This window comes from Adelges cooleyi, unplaced genomic scaffold, assembly GCF_023614345.1.
Source record: "Adelges cooleyi isolate 19-005CV unplaced genomic scaffold, UGA_ACOO_1.1 ACOO_flye_CR_arks_rails_tigmint_CR_PRNA_108, whole genome shotgun sequence".
NCBI lineage: Eukaryota > Metazoa > Arthropoda > Insecta > Hemiptera > Adelgidae > Adelges > Adelges cooleyi.
In genome coordinates, this window is record NW_026095761.1 from 8,154,368 (window position 1) to 8,181,065 (window position 26,698).

The 26,698-nt window shown below is 26.7% G+C and overlaps 4 protein-coding genes across 9 annotated transcripts; 2 read left to right on the plus strand and 2 right to left on the minus strand.

Moving 5' to 3' along the window:
- Positions 1 to 334: 334 nt before the first annotated feature.
- Positions 335 to 4,488, minus strand: LOC126839028 (ras-related protein Rab-18-like). Its single transcript, XM_050573952.1, has 6 exons — positions 4,251 to 4,488; positions 3,202 to 3,284; positions 1,739 to 1,856; positions 1,462 to 1,653; positions 1,080 to 1,202; positions 335 to 734 (listed from the first exon to the last, which is right to left on the minus strand). Exons 2-6 carry the CDS (start codon positions 3,267 to 3,269, stop codon positions 633 to 635), a joined length of 603 nt encoding a protein of 200 aa, XP_050429909.1. The 5' UTR covers positions 3,270 to 3,284; positions 4,251 to 4,488; the 3' UTR covers positions 335 to 632.
- A 195-nt stretch (positions 4,489 to 4,683) lies between these two features.
- On the plus strand, positions 4,684 to 11,173 carry LOC126841542 (rab5 GDP/GTP exchange factor). 2 transcript variants are annotated; one of them, XM_050578113.1, is made up of 10 exons: positions 4,684 to 4,976; positions 5,174 to 5,295; positions 5,458 to 5,712; positions 5,796 to 5,922; positions 6,418 to 6,781; positions 6,958 to 7,086; positions 7,216 to 7,326; positions 7,763 to 7,903; positions 7,966 to 8,169; positions 10,862 to 11,173. In XM_050578113.1, the coding sequence occupies exons 1-10, from the start codon at positions 4,819 to 4,821 to the stop codon at positions 10,946 to 10,948; spliced, it is 1,698 nt and encodes a 565-aa protein (XP_050434070.1). In that variant the 5' UTR covers positions 4,684 to 4,818; the 3' UTR covers positions 10,949 to 11,173. The 2 variants fall into 2 exon arrangements, with proteins under 2 accessions (XP_050434070.1, XP_050434080.1); XM_050578123.1 differs by having other exon boundaries at positions 5,458 to 5,589.
- A 10-nt stretch (positions 11,174 to 11,183) lies between these two features.
- LOC126841557 (uncharacterized) lies at positions 11,184 to 15,605 on the minus strand. 3 transcript variants are annotated; one of them, XM_050578141.1, is made up of 7 exons: positions 15,538 to 15,605; positions 13,352 to 13,580; positions 12,888 to 13,100; positions 12,762 to 12,810; positions 11,853 to 11,936; positions 11,528 to 11,642; positions 11,186 to 11,390 (listed from the first exon to the last, which is right to left on the minus strand). In XM_050578141.1, exons 3-7 carry the CDS (start codon positions 13,066 to 13,068, stop codon positions 11,277 to 11,279), a joined length of 543 nt encoding a protein of 180 aa, XP_050434098.1. In that variant the 5' UTR covers positions 13,069 to 13,100; positions 13,352 to 13,580; positions 15,538 to 15,605; the 3' UTR covers positions 11,186 to 11,276. The 3 variants fall into 3 exon arrangements, with proteins under 3 accessions (XP_050434106.1, XP_050434098.1, XP_050434088.1); XM_050578149.1 differs by lacking the exons at positions 13,352 to 13,580; positions 15,538 to 15,605 and adding an exon at positions 15,011 to 15,242 and having other exon boundaries at positions 11,184 to 11,390; XM_050578131.1 differs by lacking the exon at positions 15,538 to 15,605 and having other exon boundaries at positions 13,352 to 13,777.
- Positions 15,397 to 24,875, plus strand: LOC126841531 (uncharacterized). 3 transcript variants are annotated; one of them, XM_050578085.1, is made up of 13 exons: positions 15,397 to 15,618; positions 16,677 to 16,936; positions 17,012 to 17,088; positions 18,098 to 18,152; positions 18,244 to 18,521; positions 19,682 to 19,889; positions 20,088 to 20,132; positions 20,994 to 21,170; positions 22,566 to 22,965; positions 23,159 to 23,209; positions 23,279 to 23,341; positions 23,489 to 23,665; positions 24,438 to 24,875. In XM_050578085.1, exons 2-13 carry the CDS (start codon positions 16,737 to 16,739, stop codon positions 24,630 to 24,632), a joined length of 1,926 nt encoding a protein of 641 aa, XP_050434042.1. In that variant the 5' UTR covers positions 15,397 to 15,618; positions 16,677 to 16,736; the 3' UTR covers positions 24,633 to 24,875. The 3 variants fall into 3 exon arrangements, with proteins under 3 accessions (XP_050434042.1, XP_050434061.1, XP_050434053.1); XM_050578096.1 differs by lacking the exon at positions 15,397 to 15,618 and adding an exon at positions 15,739 to 15,925; XM_050578104.1 differs by lacking the exon at positions 20,088 to 20,132 and having other exon boundaries at positions 15,402 to 15,618; positions 24,438 to 24,871.
- The last annotated feature ends 1,823 nt before the right edge of the window (positions 24,876 to 26,698 follow it).

Genomic DNA, 26,698 nt, shown 5'->3' on the forward strand with positions numbered 1-26,698 from the left:
AATACAATACCTCCAAAACTTTACACCATTGTGCCACATACGTCGACATAAATTAAAACAATAACTAAACTAATAAAAAATAAACATGTTTTATCGGATGAGTAAATATTTATTTGTCTATATAAAACATAATATACATAAATTGTTAAATGTATCAACACAAAATTTCAATAGTATATTCGCATAAATAACCACAAGACAAAAGACACTAGTTTTATTTCTAAAGCGCTATTAAATGTTGAATTTTTTTATTATATCTTGATTGAAAAAATAATAAAAATTGTGCAACATTATAATATAATAGTATTTTTTTTTTAGCTTATACCGAAAAAGTATAACAGCTCAACAGTTATTAAAATTAATTAACATGATAGTATATTAAACTTATTTTATACCAATTAGTATAATTATTTATCACAAAGGTAAAAACAATTCAGAAAAAATTGTCATATTTGTACATCCAACATTTTTGTTTGCATTGAGAGAAGTAATAGGATTTATTTTACATTTGTTTATTTATTATTCATGCAATCTATAATACATCCAATTAATAAAAAACATAGAAAGGCATAGCAACGATTATGAGAAGGTGTTATAGTTTATTCTCTAAGAATATATTGACGATAAAATAGTTAACAATAACATGAAGAAGGTTCAGTAACAGTACTTCCGTTGTTACATCGTACAACATTGCTATCATCAATTTTTTCCCATAAACTTGGGGTGTTTATTATCTAAAAATCATACAATTTTATATAATTTTTGGTATATATTACAGAAACACAATTGTTTCAAGTACAATCAAGAGTAATGCGCTAAATAACTTGGTAAAAAAAACCCTATTTAAATACATTTTTGTAGTGTCAGATTATTTAATTTTGTATAGAGCTATCTTAACATTAGTAGGGCAAATAGGCGAGGGGCTAGAGGGTTCAGTCCTCTAAGAAATCTAGTGTATATTGTATAGTTTCTATATATAATCAAGTAGGTATTAAAAAAGTATAACATATTAAAATTGCACATGCATTTTACCACCAATACATATAGTAAAAATAGATCAACAAATATAATTAACTTACTTTCCTCACCAACTCTTCAAATGCCATATGAACACCTTCTTTAGTTTTGGCACTAGTTTCAATAAACAATGTTTGATGTCGTTTAGCAAATGCGATACCTTCATCTCGGGTCACTTGTCTTTCCTAAAATGCCATACATCATACTATAATAATAAAATTATGAATTTTATACTGGCAACAGGGCATAAATTGTTTTGATGACTTTTTAACACAATTTTTGATATAAATGAAAAATTATTTATGGTGTTTAGAACATCAAATATTTGCTTGAGGTCAGAAACCTCTTTTTGTTTGAAAACTATGAAAGTATATATTTTGTCTTGTAACTATCAAAAAGTTAAATAGTACCTAAGTACAATATTTTATTAAATATAAAAATAACCTGGTCGATTTTATTTCCAACAACCATTTTAATGATATTGGGTTTAGTTGAATATTTATTTAGCTCATTGATCCAATTTTCTAAACAAGTAAAAGAGTCCCTATTTGATACATCGTAAACTAGTACAGCTCCTTGGCCATCACGATAGTAATTTGGTGTCAACGTACGAAACCTTTCTTGTCCAGCTGTGTCCTTTAACAACCAAACGGTAATAATAATATTTTTTAAATGTGGATATTCTCTCACTCAAAGCAAGACTCTCACTATGGAAGCTTACCCATAGAGCCAATTTAATATTGTTATTATCAACTGTAATTTTTTTCATTTTAAAATCAACACCAATTGTAACCGCATTGTCTACATTAAACATATCATCTGTGAATCTGCATAATAAACTAAAAAAAAAAACCATTAAAGCAGTTATAAAACTTAAAATAACCACATTTAACACACTTTTAAAGAAAGAAATTTATATTGTTTGTTTTTAAAGGAAAGCCAGTTGCTATAGCTGTGTGGGTTAAGACAGTTAATGCGATGTGAATCAGTAGTTAGTATTTTTAAACCAGTTAAGTCCAAACCAAGCACAGTATAAACCAGCATATTAAGAAAAAATTAATGTGAGGTGCAGTGTTTAAAAATTAGCATCAAAACATTTATTTAAAAGTGATTTTATCTCTTTTATTAATTATATTTCCTATAGATATGTGACCTCTCCATCCCCTGTATGCTTTGATTTCATTATGCCTCGACCTTACTGTACCAGTCCTTTCGGATAAAATCACTTTCAAAGTGTACTTGATCTGGACTTTAATGGTTTGAAAATACTAACTAAGCGTTTATTCGAAAGTGATTTTATCACTTTCAGTTGTAATAATTCCTGTAAACCTATGACCTCCACGTCCCCACTATGCCCCAACCCCACTGTACTGGATTTTTAAGATTTAAGGTGTTAATGTTTAAATATACAAAATCTACAAAAAACACAGTTTTCTGGCAATTAAAGAAAAATTGTTGACCCAAATTTTTTCTCCGTTAACATGGATACATATGAGTTCTAACTCCTGACCAATTTTCAACTTAAAGGTCTTAACATTACATTTGGGGAATGGAAAATTGGCATAATTTAAATTTGAGACTATTGACGTGTAGGGGGCATATCAAATAAATGTCACTTATAAACTTCAACTCGAGCCGACTTTTTCTCGAAATTATAGGCAGTAAAATTCCAAACTATAAAACTCGTATGGTTTTGTTTTTGTTTTTTCAAATTTTTATTCAAATTTTAACTCTGAAGAAGTAAACGTTTTCAAATTTTTCTCCTCCCCCTCCCTAAATACCAACTAGGTGAAACTTTTTATTTATAGAGTTGTTACTCGAAGGAATTGGTCCAGTATTAAAAAAGTAACAGTGTATACAGACACAAAAAAAGCCCAAATCATTGTAAAACCAATAGCATTACTGCTCCGCATCAAAGCTAAAATGTAAAGTAAAACTTTTTTTTATTTTATTTTCCATATGGTTTTTCTGATTGAGATAAAGCTTTATCAGTAGGCCTAGTTCAATTTTCTCAGAGAAGGATGGGGTAGTTTCTCTCTCTCTCTCTGGTCTGTCTAGAGAGAGAGAGAAAGAACGTATATGACTAGTAATGTCAACCAGTAGTAAGAAATACTAACACATTGCTGTCTTACATGCTCAGCCACTCGTATTCCTTTAAAATTCAACTAAACACACACAACTTACCAAGATTTACCAACTCCACTTTGACCAATTAACAAAATTTTCAATGTTGTTAAAACTGAAGGATCCATTTTTTCTGATTTTCTCTAAAAAAAAAAAAGGAGTAAATGTTAAGTTAAATGTACTATTGGTCTAAGATTGGTTTAAAAGTCCAAAACAAAGAATTACATCATACATAATATGTAATCATTAAATAATTTTTAGTTTTTACATTATATAGTATAAATTTTATAAATTAAACATTTCTCTTGTTATTTTTCATTTTGTATTTCATACTTTAATTATGTAAAATTAAGATATAATGACGGCAATTTTAGAACTCAATAAAATATTATCTTAGAAAATTCCTACTAATTTGTATAGACACAGTAATAATATAAATTTTTTGATTTCAGTATTATTTATTTTTTCTGATAAAATTAAAAATGATTACAAATTAAGTGATTGTTCCGATTACAGCTTGATGAATAACAACTTAATGAATGAGTAAGAATATTATCAAAAAAGAATACAAATATTAGGGGTGGGACAATATCAGCCGATATTACTGGTATCGGTTTTTTTTTTGGAAACTGATACCAAAAAAATAATAATTATTAGTAGGTTATAAGTTATATAGGTTTTATCGGGTATCGGTTTGGGATATTGGTTTTGTTTTAATATCGATTCATGGTTATTGCAAAATAATTTGATTTTTTATTGTATCGGTTTTATATCAGAATCGGGTATCGATAAAACGTCGTATCGGCCCATCCCTAAAAAATATATACATAGTACATACAAGAAAAATGTACCTATATAAATGAATTTGTATTAGTACACACATATATAGCAGTACAAAACTTTGTAATTTAAAAAACAAAGGAATAATTATAAATAATACAAATTATTTATAATCAAAGTTTATCAGTATAAGTTATTTATTGTTGTAATGATTAATTGACAAGTAAAAAACATTTTATTAATGGTACTAATAATATGTCATACAAAATGACACTTGTACCTGTTAAGTTAATAAATAAAAGTATGCAGTCATTTTAATAATGTATTACCTTGAAAATAAATAGATAACTGATGTCAGAACTGGACACTGGCAATTTTAATTTAATATTATGTATATCTATAAATTTTGAAACGAATAAACAGTATACTATTGTATTTTGAAATAATTCGCAAACAGCAGCCAATTACATAAATGATAAAGTTATGTTTTAATTAACTTCTGTAAACCAATGTATGCGTCTACACCAAATAATTTTGTTATACAGATATTATAAAAATTAAAAAACAGCTTAGTGCTTACACATAATTTATAAACATTAGATGTGTCCTATGTCATGTTGATACTTGATAACTACGGCAAAAAGGTAGGGACACAGAATAGATTTAATCTATTCTGTAGTAGGGGAATTTGTAGATAATTTTTATTATCAAAAACCACAACATTATGTTTATCAACTCAATTGCGATTTGCGAATTGTGATTCAGTATTTACATTACTATGTATTATATCTAGTCTTAATTTCTATTTTAAATATTAAAATATATTTGTAATAGGTAATTTTTATTTGAATATTATAAAAACGCATTCATTTTAAAGAATTATAAGACGTTATCAAGATGTTACCTTTTAAAAAAGGTAGTTTTCGCATTGGAGAAGCAGAATTAAAATGCCAAAAAGCGAATTGTGATTATTACGGAAATCCACAATGGGATGGATTTTGTTCGAAATGTTTCAAAGATATGCAAAAACAAAAACGAATGAATGCTTCTCCAAAGTATGTACACATTAGAAGAAAATATACAAAGACATCAGTTCCCACCTTATTTTCTGAACAATTTAGTTTTGAGAGCAAATAATATGTACCTTTACAAATGGGGTTTAACACTCTTTAGAAAAAATATAAATGTGTTACAATACATAGGATATGATAACATTCCATTTGTACAAGTAATATTGTATTTAATTTTACAGGAAAGTAACTCCCAACAAGACGGTACATTTAAACTCCAAACAAGATTTTAAGAAAACTTCTTTAATTGAAAAAAAACCTAAACTTTCTTATTTGAAAATGTTCAATACTATTAAATCAAAAGGTTTGTACAGTTTTTATTATAATTCAAAAATATATTATCTGATACAGTTTTAATTATGATTTTATATATAAAAAACTATTTTATAATTTTGATTTATATTTAAACACACTTTAATTGATTGAACATATTATGTTAAATTTGACTAACCAATTTTTTTAATAGACGATATTTCTGAGAAGTTAAAAAAGGATAACGATCCTATTATAACAAAAAAATTGGAACAAGTAGATACAGAATATTTGGAAATACTGTCTGAACCCAAGAGTTTACGTAATGATTTAAAAAAGATGATAGGTAATTTTTGTAATATGATGGTAATGAACCATTTAAAAAGTACTGTTGATATTCAATCTGAAATTACTCAACATTTTTACCAAAGTGTATTGGATATGTTAAATAATAATCATTCGTATGATGGTAATTTTAATTATTAATTTGTTCTAAATTTTATAATTAAAGCTATTTCACAGTTATAACTTAGTTGTATGTTATGTTTTTAGAGTTAAATCATGAAAAAATGGAACAAATATTAGATTACGCTGAAAAATATTCTATGATAAAATTGTATAAATTTTTATTTTGTATGACTTTGGCAGACGAAGAAGAAGATTTAGCAATTCAAAAACGGTATGCACATTCATTTTTACAGTTTTCGAACTTGTCAAATTTGTTAAGGAGTAAAGTGTCAAATTATTTGCACAATTTGCATTGTTCTTTAAAGCTGAGAAAAAAAATTTTAAGTCTAGGCAAATGCTGTGCTTTATTGTATGTATAAGTCTTAACCATGAGTTAACTATGCCTAAAAAAGTGTTGGTATTTTGGTTTTTCACACTAGGTAGTTTTATAATATGTAAATAACACTCCACATCTACACAAGTTTGGAAGTAGTACGGCTATTTATATATATATATATATATATAAAATTATATAATATGAAAACATATCATTGAATAAACAATAACTTTTTTACTTCACATCGGTGTTAATAGATAAATGTATAAACATTTTTAAAAGAAGACTTAATTTGAATATAGAATAATAAAAATATATTTTGTTATAATATTTTATTAAATGATTGTTTTAACAATCAAATAATATTAGTTTTAAATAATTTGATTTTAGAATTCGTCAGCTCAGTTGGGTTAATGCAAAACATCTAGATTGCGATATTGACAAAACTAATGCTCAAATTATTGAATTGGTTTATAAAGCAATTGCAGAGCTATTAGATATGGATTCGGCTACAGCACCACAAGACAAACTAGCATGTGTTGTTCGATGTTGTCGTCATATATATGGTGTTTTACAAGGTGGTGATAACGGAGTCAAGGGGCCAGCGTCTGCTGACGACTTTTTGCCTGTACTCATATTTGTAGTCCTTAAAGCTAATCCTGTTCGGCTTAAATCAAATTTACACTATGTAACTAGATTTTGTAACGCGTCAAGGTTAATGTCTGGTGAAGCAGGATACTACTTCACTAACTTGGTAATCGATATTATTGTATTAATTTATTAAAAAAAAAAAAAGTATATTTCTTAAAATAAATAAAGTAATTATTTTCTATGAATATTTAAGTTAATAGTAATAATGAAATATCTAAGTATTACTTGTATATTCCCTATCTATGTTCTGTATGAAGAATTTTTAAAAATGTATTTTAGTGTTGTGCTGTATCATTTATTGAAAAGATAAGTGCTGAACTTTTGAGTATGAATACTGAAGAGTTTGAACAGTATATGAATGGAACACTAGTATCTGATACTTGGGATTCTGCATTAATTATATGTGAAGTAAGCTTGGACATTTTAAATAAAAACATTTTTTCTTATAATCTACAGTAGCTTAGGTCATTGGGTTTTTAGAATTATTTGCTAATTGCGTTATTTATAATTAATATCACAAATATTGATTAAATACAGGGAATGCATCAAATGTGTGAGCAGTTAGCATTATTAGAAGACTTAAAAAGGAGAAATATAAGAATCGTCGAAGATACCTTAAAGTTTAAAAAGGAAATGTCTGATTTTAAGGTAACTAAAATTTTAATTAAATTAAGTTAAAACTACCTAATTAATTTAGCAGAAAATATTTTTTTTTTATTTTAACAAATAATTGAATTATATATTATTGTGAGCAATTGCCCAGAAAATTAATGTACATTTTTATTTTACTTTAACTGTAAATGATTATTTATTTTCTTCTTCTTTTTTTTAAATTTAAGTTTTTAGTTTTATCTTCTGTAATTATTTGAAATTTTTTATAATAAAAATGTGTTGAAAAATACCCTGGTCTTCTATTTACTATATAATTATTTAGGTGTTGAAAAATGTGACCGTTACAGCAATAATAAGTAAAGTAGTACATTGTTTACACATTACAATGCACACTACTTAGTTTAATATAATTTCCTTCATTAATTATTATTTATTTCTAAATTCTACATTAAAACTCAAATTTTTTGTATAGGAGAATTTTATGGATCAGTTCGCTGCACTTCGAGAAGTTTATACTATAAGTGAAGATTGCGATCAAGAAAATCTAAAATTGTCAGCTAGTATTTTCGATTTTAATCCTTCATCTTCCAACATTACTGACTGGACCCCCCAAGTATGATTTCTTTCATTTTATTTTTCTTTATCATAAAATGTCAAATACATTTTATTATGTAGGTTGTAGCAGAACGGACACGTACTAGTTCATCGTGTACTGATGCTGATTCTTGGGATATTCACTCTGCCGAAACAGTTTCATTACAGTCATTAGAAACTTGTTCCACTATGTCATTGGAAAATATGGCTTCTTCTGGAAATAATCCTGACCAATCATCAACAAGGTCAAAGGATTGTGAACGGCCACATTTAAATGAAATACAGGTACTCTACAGAGCAACATAATATTATTTATAGTACTTGGCTGAGAGTATCCATTAAATTTGAAGTACGATGGGTACCACATTTAGACTAGCCTATTGGTTTTGGTTAGAACATGACATTCTATTTTTAATATGAATAAAAAGTAAAAGAATTTGATGCTATAACATACAATACACAAAAGTAATTTATTTATTAATAAATAATGAATGTTATTTATAATTTTTTTATAATAATTGTTTGTACGAAAATAAATTTCAAATTATATAAAATAAATAATACTATTTAGTAGAATAAAATTACACCAAAATATAAAACAAAAGCATCAAATTACGGTAAAATCTAACAGATTTTCCTGAAATTATTTGCAAAGCACTATTAAATGTATGTACTATTTAAACTATTTAGTTTAACCATTAAAAATGTAAGCTTCTCAAAACTTCCAGATGTTTTCTGGGATTATCACCTGAGAATTTTAGCAATACAGGCATGCATTTAACTAAAACCATATGTTCAACCAATACGGCAAAAACAGTAAAAACAACCTTAATGTAAAACCTCCAATGCCTTGATTAATTTTATTATAAATATCAAATAGCATATAATCGTTTAATCTTTTAATTTAAATTGTTTAAGAGGACGTTATACTATACTGTATTACTCCTATTTATAAAGGAGTTAATTTAGGCAATTTTTTCCAAAATCTTAATTTAAAACATGAACTGTAACATGTAATATATAATTATTAACTCATTACTTAACTTTTTTTTTTATAGTTAATTTATTTTTCGGACCAACAGCATTCTTGATGGCGATTTTAATAGTTATTTCATATTAAATCATAGTTACGTAGAATGCATTCTACTCGGTCCATCATGAATTCGAAAGCTGATAACATTTTAAAGACAATCCTTTTTTAAATATGTTCATTATTTAACTTAAGACTTGATGTTAAAAAATTTACTTTTTTTTAATATTTAAAACAGTGATAAATTTTTTTTCTAAGAAATATTCTGAAAAAGGATACGTGATTGACTTCAAAATGTTGTTTTGTTTCATTTTCATTCTGAGTGTTTTTTCTCTAAAACCATCATGGTCTGAGTAAAATGCATTCTGCGTAGTCACATTTTTACACCAAAAAATGGGGGGTATAACATTCTCTTAAATAACGACATGTTCATAAGTTTAAAGTAGCTTTGAAGGATATATTCAATTATGTGAAAAGTGTTTATTTTGTTAACTGAAAAAAATTGTATGCTCCAAAGTTATTTTTAACTTAAAAAATGGTATAAATGCCATTGAATTTTCTTTTTTATCTTAACATGCCTTGAAAGCGTTTTGCAGCTTCCACTAAGTCTCTCCAACAATTTCTGTGATCTGTGTCTTCTATTATTGCTGTTTCATCAATCCTTATTAGACCATTCTTTGAACGGTCCATCGAGCGCTGTCTTGATCTCTTTCTAGATGGTTTATTGATTAAAACGTTATTGATCAAATTATGCTTGGCCTGCTATGTATGGAAATTTTGAATGTTTGGTCTGTTGAATAGGCTTCCAATTTCTGAGTTTTTTCTCCGCCCATATTCCCCATTATCTGGGGTTCGTATAGGTCTATAGATTTTTATCAGAATCTTTCTCTGGAACCTCAACAGTTTTCCTTTGGCACCCTTTGTCGTTGACCATGTTTCGCATCCATATATGGCGATAGAACGAAGGTTAGTAGTATAGAGTTTTATTTTGGATTTTTGTGATTTTAATCCGTTACCATCCACTTCCTAATGCAATAACTAGAGCATGAACCTCGCCCCACCTATGCGACCAGGGGGCAAAGTCAATCTGCCCGGACGGACTGACCGGCGGCTGCCAAGTCTGTTTGATTAGGCTTTTATCTCGCCCATGGAAGCACGCTTCGGCCTTTTTCGTCCCACACCCTCTCATGTCACAACAATCTATACTCTGTTCAAAATAAGAAGCGACTTCAGGGGTTACCTGAAAACTGGTATTTTACGTGGCCTTCAGATAGCCGCCAGATTGCTTCCTATTTTGAACCAAGTATACATTTTATTATTTTTTATTATTATTCTCGTGTTAGTGGAGAATGTCTAGTACCATGGACCAAAAGTTGTGTTAATTTATTCATTTTATTATTTTCCTTCTTTTTTTTTTTTAATTTGACTTGCGATCTGTCAAAAAAGTCTCACTGGCCGAAAATCGAACCTCAGTCTCTCGTGTGATATGTGGGGATACTTACCACTATATTACCAAGGTCTACTTTAACATCCTATTCATGGCAAAATAACCTCAATTTGCTGTCGTTATTATGAGATTTATATCATTATGCATATTATTGTTAGCGTTTATATTAACACCCAGGTGTTTAAAGTTATCCATCTGTTATTCAGTTTAGTAATTATAAAATAAACATTTTCATAAAATTATAATAATGTATAGTGTATGCAAACTCTATATAGTACATAATAATAATAGTTTTAATTAATGGGATTTTCCACAATGATAGAATTAAATAAATACTACAAAATCATTAGCTGCATTTTTATGTAATTTAACTGTCTGGTGTAAATATAAATAAGTAAATATAATGTTAAATATTAGAATAGCAATCATTTTAGAATTTAACAGTGTTGTATTTATTATTATTGATGATTATTTACTATGAATTATGTTTTTTTTAACAGGAAATATCCATTCAAGGATGGCAAATACCAAGTATACCATGTGATACAGGTGGTAAAACTGTTATAAATTCAAAAGATAACCAATAATTTTTTATAATAATTAATAATTTGCATTTTTCATTTTATATTATTACTCTGTCACTTAGGTATTTCTTGTAAACAAAATAATTAAATTTAATATATTCGAGAATTTAGATTGAAATTATTGTCATTTTTAGTATTTTAAACTGTACATGTTTTTCTTTTTTGTGTGTATTGTTATTTATTTACATTTTATTATATATTACATTTCTTTTATTATTAAATGATTCTATAAGATACCAAAACATAAGTTCCAAATAAAACACTAATTATTGTTCATGTTTATTAATGTTAATAAATAAAAATATATGTTAATTATGTATATTTTTCTCCTTTAGTTAGAATCTAATTGGATTGTGCATTCAGAATTGATTTGTGTTTCGATTGAGGTCTTAAAACGTGCTATGGATCCAACTTGTTCCACATATTGACAAGGTACTAACTTCATCTATAATATAGAACACAAATTGGTTTTAGTTATACTGTAACAATATTCGCTATCAATAACACAGAACGTAAAACTAATAACTATGTATATATTACATGTTCTCCACTGTTCTAGTGGGTTCTCATTATATTACCAACCTGTAAATCAATTCTCTCCATAAAACGTTTTATTGGTGAATCAAGACATATATTTACAGTGGATGTATATTTTACTGGAACTGCTCTAGGTTCCATCCAAAAAGTCGATTGAAATCTAAATATACATTGTATTCAATTAAACTATACAACTGTTAATAATATATTCAATAATCAGCAATATTTATTATTATTTATATTGATAAAAATTATAATTTATAAAATTGAAAGACGGAAACTACTTTTTTTAATAACTCTTTATGAATCGTACAATATTTGATTTAAAAAATACATACAACATTTTTTTAAAGTATTCTAATTGTCTTACGATGATGCCTGCTGGATACTATGTGGTTTTTTCATGTCTTTTCTGTCCAAAATTCTAGTTTGTTCTTTACTTTTACCAGGATTTCTAAAATAACATAAATAAATTACTGTTTGATACATAGGTAAATCGAGTAAAAAGATATTTGTATACAACTGTTCAATAAAATTTAACTTATATTTTAAAAACTTGAATTATTTCATATGATACAAATGTTGAGGAAGAAATCTACGAACAGCAGAAGTGAATAATTAGTTAATGATCAATACGAGAACGGAATATATCAGATAGAAATAAAATAACAATGGGTCAGATTTTGGTTTTACTAAAAAGTGTAGGCAAGTTTTGAGCTGACCCATAGCCATAAAACATCATATTAAAAACGTGCACCTTTTCAAATGGAAAGGGCTCATGATATTTTTTTAATGTTGTTTACTGTCCATCTGTTGTGCTAATTCAACCTACAGTTTTTGATATGAATTTGCAACTACAATAATCGTTAATACATAAAATATTTAAACAAATTTTTAGTTATTTTTCGAAACTTATAGTAGTTGTGATACTCAAACTACACAACACTACATGGATAAAAATATTATTTTAGTAAAAAATGACGTACCCCTCAATTTACGTGATAATTTTTCAAGATATCCCATAGAATGAGGTATATACGTTTTTTGTATTTCTTTAATGGACAGTAACGAAATTAGCCCCTATAACTTTTAGGCCATACAGAGTGTAACTAACTTTGTCGGGAAATACCTACATTATAATTAGCATTCAATACATCACACCTTTATAAAAAAACAGTAGATATAACATATTTTTGATGAATTTGTTTCTTTCTGAAGAATTTCCAGTTTATATTGTTTTATATCATAAATTAAAGTAGATAATCCAATTTGTAAATACCTGATATTCTTCAAGATTTTGACGTTTGTTGAATGCGATTTAGTCTTATCTAATTTTTAAACAAATAATTTTACTGCGTTATAGACTTCATAAAATACTTTTGCAATTGTTTATTTATTTAGGTACTTAAATTATAATCCGGACTTGGTAAGAATCTCATGACACAACCGCAGTCTCGTATCAAAAATCCGTCCGGTGTAATTTTTTGCTTGTAAATAGTTCTAGCGAATTTAAATGTTTGTTTAAAAATTGTTCTATCCTGTGCGCCGTTTTTTGTAGTTGACAAATTAACTTGCGAAGTCAGCATGTTTTTTTAAACATCTTTTACAATAAAAAGTCCTATAAACAAAGGTAAATTTTCATTAAATATTGGGTGTACGATTTACAAATATTGACTAATAATTGCCTATTTAAAAATAAGACAAAGATACATCTTTTCGATAATGAATTATAATGGATTCGATCGTCAGTCTAATGTAGACACAATAATGTACACGAACTAAATTGGTTAAATACACTTTTAAAGGTTTTATTACGCCTGACTAGTATATTATAGGTATATGTAATATAATTCATTACGGATAACTTACTATTGAAATTGTGGTTGAAACTTTTAACTAAAGACTAATGAATATAAATTGTTTAACTCTGCTAAATTAACTTTGATTTGTCAGATATTTGTATTATAGTAGGTATGTTGCTTGTTGGTATACTGTGTAGACAGTGTATTATTAATCTGCATCGTGTTCGTACATTGGTGTTGTAACTAATAGTGTTCGTGCATGGACACATACTGGCCATAGGTTACAATATATTTTGCTGTAAATAAATGTAGGCATAGAAGTGTGTACCTATGTATAATTTGACACAGGATATTAATGCGTTGGTTTTATTGTGTAAAGCTCTGCGTGAATTGTGAAAAATCACTAGAGCGTAACAAATAAACTCCAATTCACTGTGTGTAGATGTAGCTCGACAAACATATCGGAATTAGAATGTGATGAGTTTATTTGTTGAATAAGAAAAAACTGAATGGATGTAACAGTACAATTTATAACTCAAACCAATTGAAATATTAGCTCAATAATTCAATGCATGTTAGAGTCGTTCAGTTTGTTCAAAATATTCGATTGTACAATTTTAGCTGTGTCTAATTATAGTACCAGACAAATTCATAGACAACTAATGTAACATATAATATACATTATACCTAACCCCCGGTTTAAAAAATTAGCTGTACCTAATAAAAAAATAATAAAAAGTTCAATAATTAAAACTTTAATATGTACTTTAGTATGTGTACAATAATTAATCAAAGCTGGGCAGTTACAATTTTACACAAATCATTAACGTTTTAGATTCTGCATTAGTTTTTAGTTGTTGTACATTAACAACGTAAAAACCCGAACTAAAAAAAACTAGATCATATTTCCTAATTTAAGATGTCTAGATGGCAATATTATATGAAAAATAATTTTAAAAATATATTATCAATCAAATTTTAATTAGATGAATTTCAATGACCAATGTATTACTTTAGGTACTGGATCTTTACATTAAAAGCTAACGAGTTTTTATTAAATTAATAGAACATGATTATTATCAAAATACATTTTGGTCAGTTTAGTGGAAACAGAGTATATTGGGGAATGGGGAGTGGGAGATCACAAGTTTACAGAAATCATTTTAACTGAAAGTGATATTTATAAAATCACTTTTAAATAAACGCTTCGATGCGTAGATTTCCACACATTGACAATAATGTCCTTAAAATGTTGGCTGGCTTGAGTATCATATTCAACTCTCAAAAGCCCAAAAATCTCATTATTCTAAGAATAACGCTCAATACATAGTTTAGAAATAACGACTATTTTAACATTTTTAAATGACTGTAACTTTCCAAAAAATTAATTTAAAAAAAAAAACGCACCGTCTTGCCCTCCGTAATATTGTTTTCTTTTAATTTTATAATGGGTGCTTTTACTCTAAAACCAAAATTAAGCGAGTTATTTTCAGTCTGTTTGAACATGTTTTTACCACTGAAAATCACTGGTGCGACGCCCTCTTAAAGTTTGCCGATAAAAGAGAAATAAGTGTCTACTGTCTACCCATCTACGGGAAGCGGTTTTTGATATTTTTCAATTTTTCAATGTATGTCGATAGTACTTTGAAGCAGTTACTCCGAAGAATATTCTACACAAATTCGAAATGAATGCACAATTGTTTGTATTTTAAATTTAAGTACCTACATGAGTTAGCGCAGTCGACGTATTAATGGCATATTATTATATAATATATTGGTGTGATATATAACCTAGTAGGCCACTAACAGTGGCTAGTAGGTTAGTAATCATAAGTGCCAGTAAACAATTATTAGTTATCGAACTTCAAAATTACATTTTTATTGACATGATACACTTAAAAAAAGGAGACTTCAATGTAACTATAATAGACACCCATTTTGTGAACAAAATAATGAAATTTAGGTCACGGCCTAATTTTTTTGTAGACAACTGGTTTAATAAACCTGTATTCAGCAATGATAACAACAGATGGCCTGTGGTAAAATAATTATAAGCGGTTGATTTTGAAAAAAAAACTTGAATGAAAAATAATATTATGATAAAATATAAAAGTAGTGGAGACCATTTAAACAAATAATACATAATAATATAGTCCTTGCTATAAGCTAGAATAACCTAAATAGATAAAACAAATTTAAATACATTCTAAAAATAAACAAATATTTAATTATGAAGAGCAGAGTAAGATGTACTTTGTGTTCTTGAAAACTAATGTTGAAACGGAAAACATGTTTTTGGACAAATTATTGGAGCATTCGTGGCTGTTGGTTGTTGTAAGTAGTTATTTATTGTTGTGTTATCAATAATTACGATAAGAAACTACATATTAAATAGTAAGTGATAATACATAGTCCCAAGAAAAAGAGAAAATTATTATTTTAAATATTTAAATTTTTGCTATACATTTTTCAATTATTAATTAATATTATATATTGTAAATCATATTATTTTATTATTGTGTTATAAGTGTTCCACCTAGTGAATTTAATTATAATTACGTTTTTTTTCTAAGAAATCTTGCGAAAGCGATTGAGGTCGTTTTTAATATTTCGAAACATAATGCACTTATTTTTCAATGTTGTAAGTAAAAATGTATTAAAAACTAATTATACCTTAATTACTTATTAAATGCTATAGTTATTAAAATTTGAAGTTAGTTTAATTATATTTTCAATTCATCCCAACTGCGAGTAGACATTGATTAGGTTTTGTATAACTTAAATTTTTTTTTCTTACTTGCTTATTAACTAAATAAAGTGATACAAGATAAAATATACAAGTATATTATATTTCTCTAAAACTAACTAAACATAAAAATAAAACCAGGGATAAAACTACCAGGTATTAATGTAATATTTATGAGAGTATTAAAGTTACAACTAACTCAACTACGTTTTTGCTTACACCAATTTTGTACATTTTATTAGGAAAATATTAATAACCTTAATAATACTTCTTAGTTTATATTCAATAGTTTTAAAGATAACAAAACAAATTTCTATAATCCTATACAAAACCTAAACAATTATTTAAAGTAAGTTCTGGAAATGCTAGAAAAAGTTTTCAATTTTAAAATTTCATAACGGCTAAAAGTTAAGGTTTATGAAATTAACATTTTTTTTTCATTTTTAACATCATATACGAAACATCATTTCACCTTCTTAGCTTTGCATCAAAGCTAACAATTTGATGGTAGATAAGCTTGGTAAGGCAGGGGGTAAGCCTGGGTTGTTTACATTAAAGTAAATGCAATTTAAAATTGTTCATTATATTCCTGAGATCCTAATTAATAATGTTATTATTATTTAACTTATTGAATTTATATTTTTAGATGATTTTGTAATAAACATAACATATTATATTGTAATGAAGTTATGAACATCTTAATACAATGGCTGACCATATGGAAAAAGTACCAGTAGTTAAAATAGAAACTCTGGAAGAAAACACTTCTGCTGTTGTACAAAATGAAGAAACAAATGGAAATGGACAACTTAAACAACCGTATTCCAGCACTCCACGGAATAAAAGTCCTGTAACTATACAAGAATGGGTTGATTCGTTACCTACAACTGTTATAGAACCCCAGAAGTATTAATTTTCACATAAATTTGTAAGTCTAATATTATGGATTTCATAACAATGGTTTTCGTTGAACTGTTTTAGGGATGATTTTGACCACGTAGATATTTTTTCAACATACACAAGTTTGGAAGCCGATAATCTTACATTAGGCGCAGAAGGTGACATTTTGAAATTGATTACTTGTCTTATTGATAAAAATTGATTATTAAACAATACATAACAATGTTTTAAAAAAAAGCGGGAGTAAAATATGTAAATAAGTGAAATACAGTGGTAGTTACGATTGCCCAATATTGCTAATTAGTAGCTGACAGATTTTCTCCTGATAATTCCTATACAAATTCTTATTCCTAAACTTGTTTGGTCTGCATTAATTTGGCAACCAATTTTAATTTTAAACATTTAAACCTAAATTCTTACTCAGCACGTAAAATCTTCCAGTCAGATATTTAACATTTGTAAATGTATGTATAGATTACAGAAGTTAAATGTTTGATCAAAAGATTTACTTACTAAAAAAAGAAATATAATTTTAAAATATTGACTTCCTTTTTAATTAAGGGGAACATACAGCTTAAAAAAGGATTTAAAATTTGAGAATTTTTTTCCATTTAAATATTCTATGAATGAATTTTCTTTATTTTGAAGTAATAATAACATTCAACTTTTGAGTGAAAAATTTAAAAAAAGCAATTTTTTTTACTTACAACATTTTTTAGGTAAAGTTTAAAAACCGTTTTTGAATATGAAAAAAATTAGGCATGAATAAGATATATTACGAGGAAAATAGAGTTTTTTTATTGTTCAAAAAAGATTTTCAAACTAGGCTCCTCCTTAAATGTTTGTAAATTGTGTAAATTTATCATTAACTAATTTATTAACTGTTGCTTCTTAGTGTAATTTTCCTAAAAATATAAAAAAAAAATATTTACTTAGCACTTAAAAAAATAGAAACTGAAATTGTCTTCTCTTGGAATTTTTTTTTCTTCAATAAATTAAAATTCAAGTTATTATTTTAGTTTTAAAAATCATTTTTTTTTTGTTTTGTATCTTGTATTAACAAAAAAATAATCATGTACTTAAAATCAAGTCTTTGGGAAGACATAATATACGATTGATCTTTCTATTAATGTTAATATCATCGTCAATTGTGTTTTATTTTCATAGCCGGCTATTTATCTAGAATTACAACGATTCCAATTGTTACTGTTACAACAGAAAGGTAATCTATTAAAAAAATAAAATCATTTGTTTGTATAAAAAAAGTTGTTCATAGCTAATACTGACCTTCTTTTGTAAATATTAATTCTTAGTAACGTAGTTCATGCACCGTCAGAAGCCGATAGCCATACTTCTAGTTTTGATTCAAAATTATTAAACGCTCGTAAACCGGATCCTGAAGATATTTTACTCGGCCTCGGATTTGGTGGTGGAGTCGATTCAACAAATTATGGTGAATATGGGCGTGTACCGCAAAGATTTCTTCAACCATCTCAATTAAAAGGGGTCTCAGTCGAAGATTATATTCGACATCAACAAGAACTTATTTATATGTATGAGTCGGGGTTATGGGGTTATCGTGGATTGACAGGTATGTTGGTTTTTCTACTCACAATATAAATTATAGTATTATCCAAGTTATTTTAAGGAATATTGTAATTATTTTTATATCTTTGGTAGTATCTAGACTATGAAAAGTGTTTAAATCAGGTACATTATGAATATATCAACTCACAGGTGATACAATGAACAGTTATACAATGTAAGTTCATCGAGCTGTTGTATCAAATTTGATGTTTGCTAATTTATAATAGTTAAATATTTTGTATGTGTATTTAGTTTTCATGCATGCTATGAAATGTTGTAGTTTGATGTAAAATGTAGTTACTATTGTTTTGTGAGTTAAAAAAAATGTGTAAAAGATTTCTGCAGAATTATCAATAGTGCCAATATCATGAGCAATGCTTATATTTATATAAATTGCAATAATTTTAAATTTGTATTCTACAAATCCTAACTTACCTAATTAAATGGTACATCATTTTAATTATTTTAAAAATCATAAATTATTTCAATAATTTTGGAAATTATATCTACCTTCAAAGTCCTTTTTCCGCGTAATAATAGATTTAGAGCATTTTAATTTGGTTTGAATTTGTATTATATTTACATAATAATTTATTACGCTTGTTATAATTATTCTTTTTTCTTGTATTGTTTATTTTTTACTTTTTAGTAAATGTGAATCCAATTATTTAAAAGCCAGTTTAAAGCAAACCTGGGTATTTTTTTATTTAAATAAATAATTATTTTAAATTAATTGTTATTTACCAATAAATTTGTATTCCAAATACATTTTTATTTACTATTTCAAATTTTAAATTATTTATTAATAACCTGTTATTTTAATAAAAATGTATTTGACTTTATTATTTCATTTTTGTTTTTATTTTAATAATAATTTCTTTTTTTTTATTCGAATAAAAAATGTTTTAATTCAAATTGAAAATTATTCTAAAAAATGTTTTATTAAAAAGCAAATTTATTTGTATATTTCACTTATTAATTCTATTTAATATACAATTTAAATTTTTTTATAAATACATTTTTATTTTTTTATTATTATTAAATACAAATTGTTTTAATTATACCCTGATTTGGTTTAGAGAATTTGTCAATTTATTTTTTAAATTAATTTAACTGTAAATATTTTTTGTTCAAACATTGAATAATCATTACCTATAATTTTAGGGCCACCTCATGCAAACCCTTCAATAATAGTAGCGAAAATAATGGAAAAACTCAGAGAACACGAACGCGAAGTACTTTCACCAAAAGTATCTCCTAGAGTTATAGTCTCATCGGCAACTAATAACTCTTTGCAAATAGTAGAGAACAATGAAAAACCAATTCCAAATCGTTTTAGTAAAGCAGCTCATAATATTCTAACAAAAATCAGGTATGCATATATATATATATTCGTATTTAAAACTAAATTGTTTAAATTACATGTTGTATGTTTTGTCAAATTAATAATTGTGATGAAAAAAACATTTTAAAAATATATTTGTTAATTTATTTTTTAATTAAATTAAGATACATTAAAATAATAATTGGATATTTATAATTTTAAATTGAAAGAAAATACATTTTTAAGGGTGAAGTTAGTTGAAAATGGAATGAAAAGGATAATAGATTGTGAGTAAGTAATAATAGTAAACTAAAATAAAATAACAGGTGATCAACACAATAACAGGTGTAGATCAGATTAAACCACAGAGATATGCTGATGCTATTATTCTAATTAGAATGTAAGCGGAAGAATGGCCGAGTGGGTTAGGCTGCAGTGTGTGTTAGCGATCAATTTTGCCAGTTCGACACTCGGTAACGGGTGCTCCGTTTACTGGGCGAGCAATCGTCCAGTGAAAAGGAGCCGCCATCCCCCTCTTCGGCGACGAACTGACCACCCATCCCAGACATCCCTTGAAAGGTCCGTTAAGCTTAATGATAAATGATTATTCTAATTATTAGCTAATATAGTCAAAACTTTTAAGCAGTTTATGTTAATCAGCATTTATTCACAACCCATTAAGTTTCTATTAACAGCATTGATCAAGCTAAGTAATCTGACATTGATTGTTGGTCACTGAATTGCTGTCACTTTATTGTTTCACTTTTTAAGTTATGAAATCTGTTATAGTTTAATTATGAAAATAGTTTAGTAAAAATAGTTCTGGAGTTTTCAAAAAGGGGTTAAGTCAAAACTAAGATTTTAAGATAAAAATGTAGCTCTAGTAAGAGAAGTTTTCTTTAACTTTTATGCTTTGATTTGCCTATTATAGCTATAAATGATAGCAAGTATTAAATTAATTAAAAATATATATTTTCATCTTTTTCGAACAACATTGTGAAAGTTTATCTTAAGACACTAAATAATACTTAACTTCATCGTATTATTATTTACGAATGATAAATAGTTTAATTTATACACATGTTTACCGTATAAATTAATTTGTAAATTGTAGTTGCACGGTTGTAATGTTTTTTTATTATCATTACACAGATGTACGCCGGGTAGTGTTTTAACACCTGACAACCGGAAATGGCTCGATAGTCAGGGCGGTGACAAATCACCAGAGATGTCTAGACGATTGATAATTGGACAACAATCCTTTGTATTTACACGGGACGGAGCTCTAATTGAATCGCCTCCTTCAAGTGTGGTCAACGGAAGTGAAAAGTAAGTAAATTAATATAAATCATTATTACTTTAAACATATTCAAGTACCTATTTAAGTGTTATTGTATTGGAAATGTAATATTTTAAATATTTCTTATTTATAATGTTCTAATAATAATATTTAGAAATGTTATTCTTTATAGATTATGTAATATCAATGATATTATGAATGCTTTACTTTATACATTTATTTTATAGATTTAATTATAATAGGATTAGTGCCTGGTGTTATAACAATAGTTTAAAGTTAAACACACCTAAATGTGTTAAAATGTCGTTTTACCGTTCTAAAACAAAATTACATTTTGATTATTTCATTTCTGGTAATCATTGAAGTTAACGAGATCAAAGATATATGGGTCATATTTCAATCTAACCTCATGTTTTCTTCACATATAGAACAATCTTGTGCTAAAGTCTTAAGAAATCTTGGCTTTCTGATTAGGAACTCTAAAGAGTTTAAGCATGACCTATGTCTCAAAATGTTATATGTCGCAACCGTCAGGTCAACTTAAGTATTGTTCCACACTATGGAACCCCTCGCAAGTAGGTTTAATTGAAGCCCTTGAGCGAGTTCAAAGACGATTCTTACGCTATTTTGGATACAAATGACAGCAAATTACTCGATACAGTTCCCCCTCATCTGTTTACACCGCTAAAGTATATTCAGGAGAGCCTTAACCTTGAATGTCTGAACTCCAGACGGTGACTTAATGACATCCAACTTATGACTAAACTTTTAAATGGAACCATATCTTTGTCCTGAGTTACTAGAACAAATTCAATTTCATGACCCTCAATACCTATTTCGTTCTATTCCAACCTTTTCAATAAAAACTCACTGCACCTCTTATGGTTTGTAACAACCCCATTGATCGCGCCTCGCATGAATGCAACAATTTAATAAACTGTGATTTATTTCACTTTAAGTATAAACATGTCCCTTTTTTTTGTGTATAATCAAATATGAATGATAAACATTTATTATTATGTTTTGTACTGGAGCCCTGATGGGTATTAAATAAAAAAATAAATAATATCACTCACCTGAAACTGAGACAATTTAAACTTGAATACTCTGTTAATTTTTTAAAGATTTTCCTGATTTTTTTAAGGGGCAACTGACAAATGAAGGGATTTTTCAACTATGACCCCTATTAATGTCAGCTAGATATAAATTAAAATCTGTAGACAAAGTATGTATGAAGAATTTAGGCTAAAGTTTGAGATACATAATGTGTATGTCATTTAAAGTACAGTTAAAAAAATATGTGTAAATTGGCCACTGGCTCCCTAGAAACAAAAATAATTGTTTATTTTGTTAACGGAACAAATTGTAAGATTCAATTTTAGATTATTTAAACTAAAATTACAATATTCAATATCGTGTTTCAGCTATTCAGGTATGGCCAACAAAAAAGATTCCGTTGAACAAATTTGTTCAGTGAAAAATAAAAGTTCAATTCAATCGGATGACGAATCCCAAATCATGTTCAGAGTGGGCTCATCGTCTACAATGAGTACAGACGTACAACAATTAGATATAAACAAAAATAAACCAGATACAATGCATTCGGATTCTGGCAAAATATATGACAAGGAATATAGTCCTGAAAGAGACTTAGAAGATTTATTGTCAATAGTTGAACCTTGTCAAGACGTTAGTAAAGCGAGCTCAGAAGTCGATTCGGGCGCGGCCTCGGAAAGTGCCGATACGTCATGTACCCAAAATATTATTGCCTTTACCGATTGCGAAATAATGAATAGTGAAAACATTACGTTGGTTCCATCGAAGGCAAGTCAAAATTGTTTGTTACTTCAGCTGATGTCATGATAATATTGTGTTACTTAATTGAATTTCAGAACTATTACCAGGGGTAAAAAATTAATTTTTGATTTATTAAAAAAAAAAAAAAAACAATATAGGTGTATTTTGTAAAAATTAATATACTCTTATAAATTAAAATTGTACTTGATTTTTGTTACAGATTTTATTAAAACAATATGAAGATTTATGTAATTTAAGAGCTAGATTAAATGTAAGCTAACATACATTTTTTCTTTTAATTTTAACTTTTATACAACTGACATTACACTTTTAATTTTAGGTACTTGGTTGTCCTTTCAATATTGTGCCAGAAGAACAGTTTATATCACTTTCGGTCGAACAGGTAATATACAATTTTTACTATAAAATGTGATGATGTAGATTTGTAATTCAAAATGTGTTTAGGTTTTAATTATTAACATAATAAAATAATTAGTATGACTGAGATTGCAAAAAAATAATATATATATATATTTTTTTTTTCCCTTAGAGGTGTGCACTGCAGTGTAAAATATTGCGATTGGCTCTTCGTGTCTATTTAAACCAACTCACCGACGATGAAGTGCATCAGGAACTAAAAAGTTGTTTAGGTAAAGAAGTTCAACATGTTGCTGATTTGCTAGATTCAAATTCTGATGTTGATAAACTGGCAATTATTGTTCGTCAGGTAACAATTTTTTAAAATCATTTTTTTAGAACAAAAAATGTCTGTTATTGTAAAAGTTGAAAAGTCCTGTTTTAATTTTGAAAGATTTTGTCACCTTACTAAAAATATGTAATTTTCAGTAATAATTTCAATACTGAAAAATAAATATATTTTAATAACACCATAGAAAACCTGGACACTTTTTATTTAAACAATAAGTAACTAATAATAATTTGAAAATAATGAGTTATTTAAAGTAAATTTTTTATAGAGCATCAAATCATTTTTTATTTGCAATACATTTTTATTTACTGAAATCAAACCTAAGTATATAAGTACAAACTCAAATAGTAAACAAATTTTTATTTTTATTTGAACAATTAAAAATAGCAAATAAAGAACTATTTAAAACACTTTACATTTTTACTCTTAAATATTTCTTATTTAGATACAAATTTATTTACTGCAATAACTCATTATTTTAAAATAATTATTTGTTATTTGTTTATTTAAATAAAAAACGTTGGAAGTTTGTTTGAAATAATAAATTATTATAAGTTATTTATTACGCCACAGATTTTAACACCTTATGCAGTACTTAAGTTTCAGGTTTAATAACTATAACTGTTGTGAACCGTTAGAGAGTTCATAATTATTTTTGATAGAATAAGAGATGAAAAATAATAAAGTAATAAATTAGTTCAATTAGGTATATGTTATTTTGAGTGAATATTAAAATTGATTATTGGATATTATGTTTGCCATAATATTATAATGATTATACATATTTCAGATGACTGTATTGCTTCATCATCAAACTCATTTGAACACTCAGTTAGCCGAATTGACTGCTAGAGCTCAAAATCCACTGGCGTGCCATGACATGTGTGAAATTATACTGCAAAGAGTTAGAGGTCTTGAACAACTCGTAGAACAGAATGCAAGTGACTTGGCAGTAATGAAAGCTCAGTTATTGAATAAAAAGTAAATGTGATTCATATATAATTTATTTATTCCTAAAATATGTTTAATATACTTAGTGCTAATTGAACAATATAACAATTATGTTATGATTATAGACAATACTTTTTTGATTTACAAATTTGCCTTGAATAACAAAAATATTATAATAATTAGCCATTAAAAGAAATTATGATATTTATTATTTATTTACAATAAGACTACATCCATTAGTGAGTCAACTTAAATCTAAAAAATTAGATAATGTATGTTTTGTTAGCTAATTCAATTTTTTTTAAATGTGATATTAACATATATGTATAAACATTAAACTTATAAATTATAATATATTTGTTAGATTGTTTACTAATTTTTACTATACTATTTCTTTGTACTGTGTTACCATTATATTATTGTTACAAATTATAATATTTTATGATTGTAGTTGCATTTAAAAAAAATGTATTTATCTTATTATGACTAAACTTTTAGATATTGATTTGTATTTGTACATAATTCCTGTTTAGTACTTTGAGCTAATTAAAAATTATTAGATAGAATTTCTCAATTATAATTTCTTTTAAAATAAAAATAGATTTTCATATTTTTGATGTATTATTATTATTTTTTATTTTAATTGATATATCAATTAAATTGATTAATTGTTTACCTATAATATAGGTTGCAATAAAATTATATCCAACACAATTTTATATTTACATCACTGATTTTAATATTTTTGTTATTTAGCTAGTTGAGCACTATGATTGGTGTTTTGAAGGCTAAGCACATTCGATGTTCTTGCCGTTCAATTCAGTTGAAATTAGGCATACTTACGTTTTTTAAAATAAAATAAAATTGAGGGAAAGGCCAAAATATAAAAAAAGTTAAAATTTGATTGATCCACTCTAATGAATATTTAAACACTATTAAAATCTATGCTTTCGATAGATGTTCACGTAAATGCAGTATTAATTTTCGAATTCATTAGATATACAAATATAATTTATTATAAACGCTGAATTGTTACTAGTGCTTTTACACTACATAATTTATTATTGTATTATCTGAATTGTTTGTACGGTTTGAATCGTTTTTTATTATAATTAGTTAAGAACTTCATCTAGCCGTAATTATTAATTACGGTTCGCAAACCTAATAGTTTCACACGATTTTCATCCAATTTGTTTTATTAAATGTGTGTTCTGTGGTTACCTAGTTAAAATGTGTAATATACTCTAAAATTAGTTAAAAAATACTACACGGGGACGCTTGGACGAAGTGTCCTTATCGTTTAATTTATAATTATTGTCCCTTCACAAAATTGACGACGTTGATACCTAACAATACATAAGGTTTTTTATTGAATGGTAATGAGTTTCTATACTTGCGAGTGATTAAATGAAAAATCATTTTTTTTTACTTAAATATTTATTTCTATGAAAGGTTTACATAGAAACGTTATTTGTAGATGTACATTTTTGTTTACTGAGCTTAATGAACATAAACAAACAACCAGCAACATTGACGTGTACGTGCGTTTATTTTTTACATGATAAAAATCAATAACGTGCATTGTTTGTTGCCAAGAGCGCTAAGACTTCTATGAGGAACTGTATAAAATATTATTATAGAATATGTTCTACAGTGTGTAAACGATTTGTCAACAATTCACGTGTTTACTGAGAGTAGAAACTATTTTTTTTAGATGTGACATAAATTTTTACAATGATTAAATTAGCTTAATTTGTATAGTTTTTTCGATTTGAATATGGCTTACTAGAACTATATATAATAGAAAATAATTATTAAGGTTGTCAAAGTTAACTCTTATTAAAAATTAGTTTATATAGATCGATTACAATTCTAGAACGTTCATTGATGATTTTGTGTTAAATATATTATGTTCATAAACTTCATGATCTATTATCATAAAACTAATTTAATTGTAAAGAATTAAAGATTACTTAAAAACTAACGAGTTTTAAAATTTAGAAAAAAAAACAATAAGACTACGAATAGTACGAATACAAACATATATGAATTGTTGGAAAGAATGAACTAACTGCTTAAAAAGGTAGTACCTACAAATTA

Bases quoted from the DNA above. Each gene is read 5' to 3' on its own strand.
- LOC126839028 (XM_050573952.1), bottom strand. From the start codon at position 3,269: ATGGATCCTTCAGTTTTAACAACATTGAAAATTTTGTTAATTGGTCAA. The intron at 1,857-3,201 runs GTAAGTTGTGTG...TTTTTTTTTTAG, and splicing joins AGTGGAGTTGGTAAATCTTG to TTTATTATGCAGATTCACAG. The intron at 1,654-1,738 runs GTAAGCTTCCAT...TGGTTGTTAAAG, and splicing joins ATATTAAATTGGCTCTATGG to GACACAGCTGGACAAGAAAG.
- LOC126841531 (XM_050578085.1), top strand. From the start codon at position 16,737: ATGGCTGACCATATGGAAAAAGTACCAGTAGTTAAAATAGAAACTCTG. The intron at 20,133-20,993 runs GTAAGTAATAAT...ATCATTACACAG, and splicing joins AAAAGGATAATAGATTGTGA to ATGTACGCCGGGTAGTGTTT. The intron at 23,666-24,437 runs GTAACAATTTTT...TACATATTTCAG, and splicing joins TGGCAATTATTGTTCGTCAG to ATGACTGTATTGCTTCATCA.
- LOC126841542 (XM_050578113.1), top strand. From the start codon at position 4,819: ATGTTACCTTTTAAAAAAGGTAGTTTTCGCATTGGAGAAGCAGAATTA. The intron at 5,296-5,457 runs GTTTGTACAGTT...TTTTTTTAATAG, and splicing joins CAATACTATTAAATCAAAAG to ACGATATTTCTGAGAAGTTA. The intron at 7,904-7,965 runs GTATGATTTCTT...TTTATTATGTAG, and splicing joins TTACTGACTGGACCCCCCAA to GTTGTAGCAGAACGGACACG.
- LOC126841557 (XM_050578149.1), bottom strand. From the start codon at position 13,068: ATGCTGACTTCGCAAGTTAATTTGTCAACTACAAAAAACGGCGCACAG. The intron at 12,811-12,887 runs GTACCTAAATAA...TTTAAAAATTAG, and splicing joins AAGTCCGGATTATAATTTAA to ATAAGACTAAATCGCATTCA. The intron at 11,937-12,761 runs GTATTTACAAAT...ATGTTATTTTAG, and splicing joins AAAATCTTGAAGAATATCAG to AAATCCTGGTAAAAGTAAAG.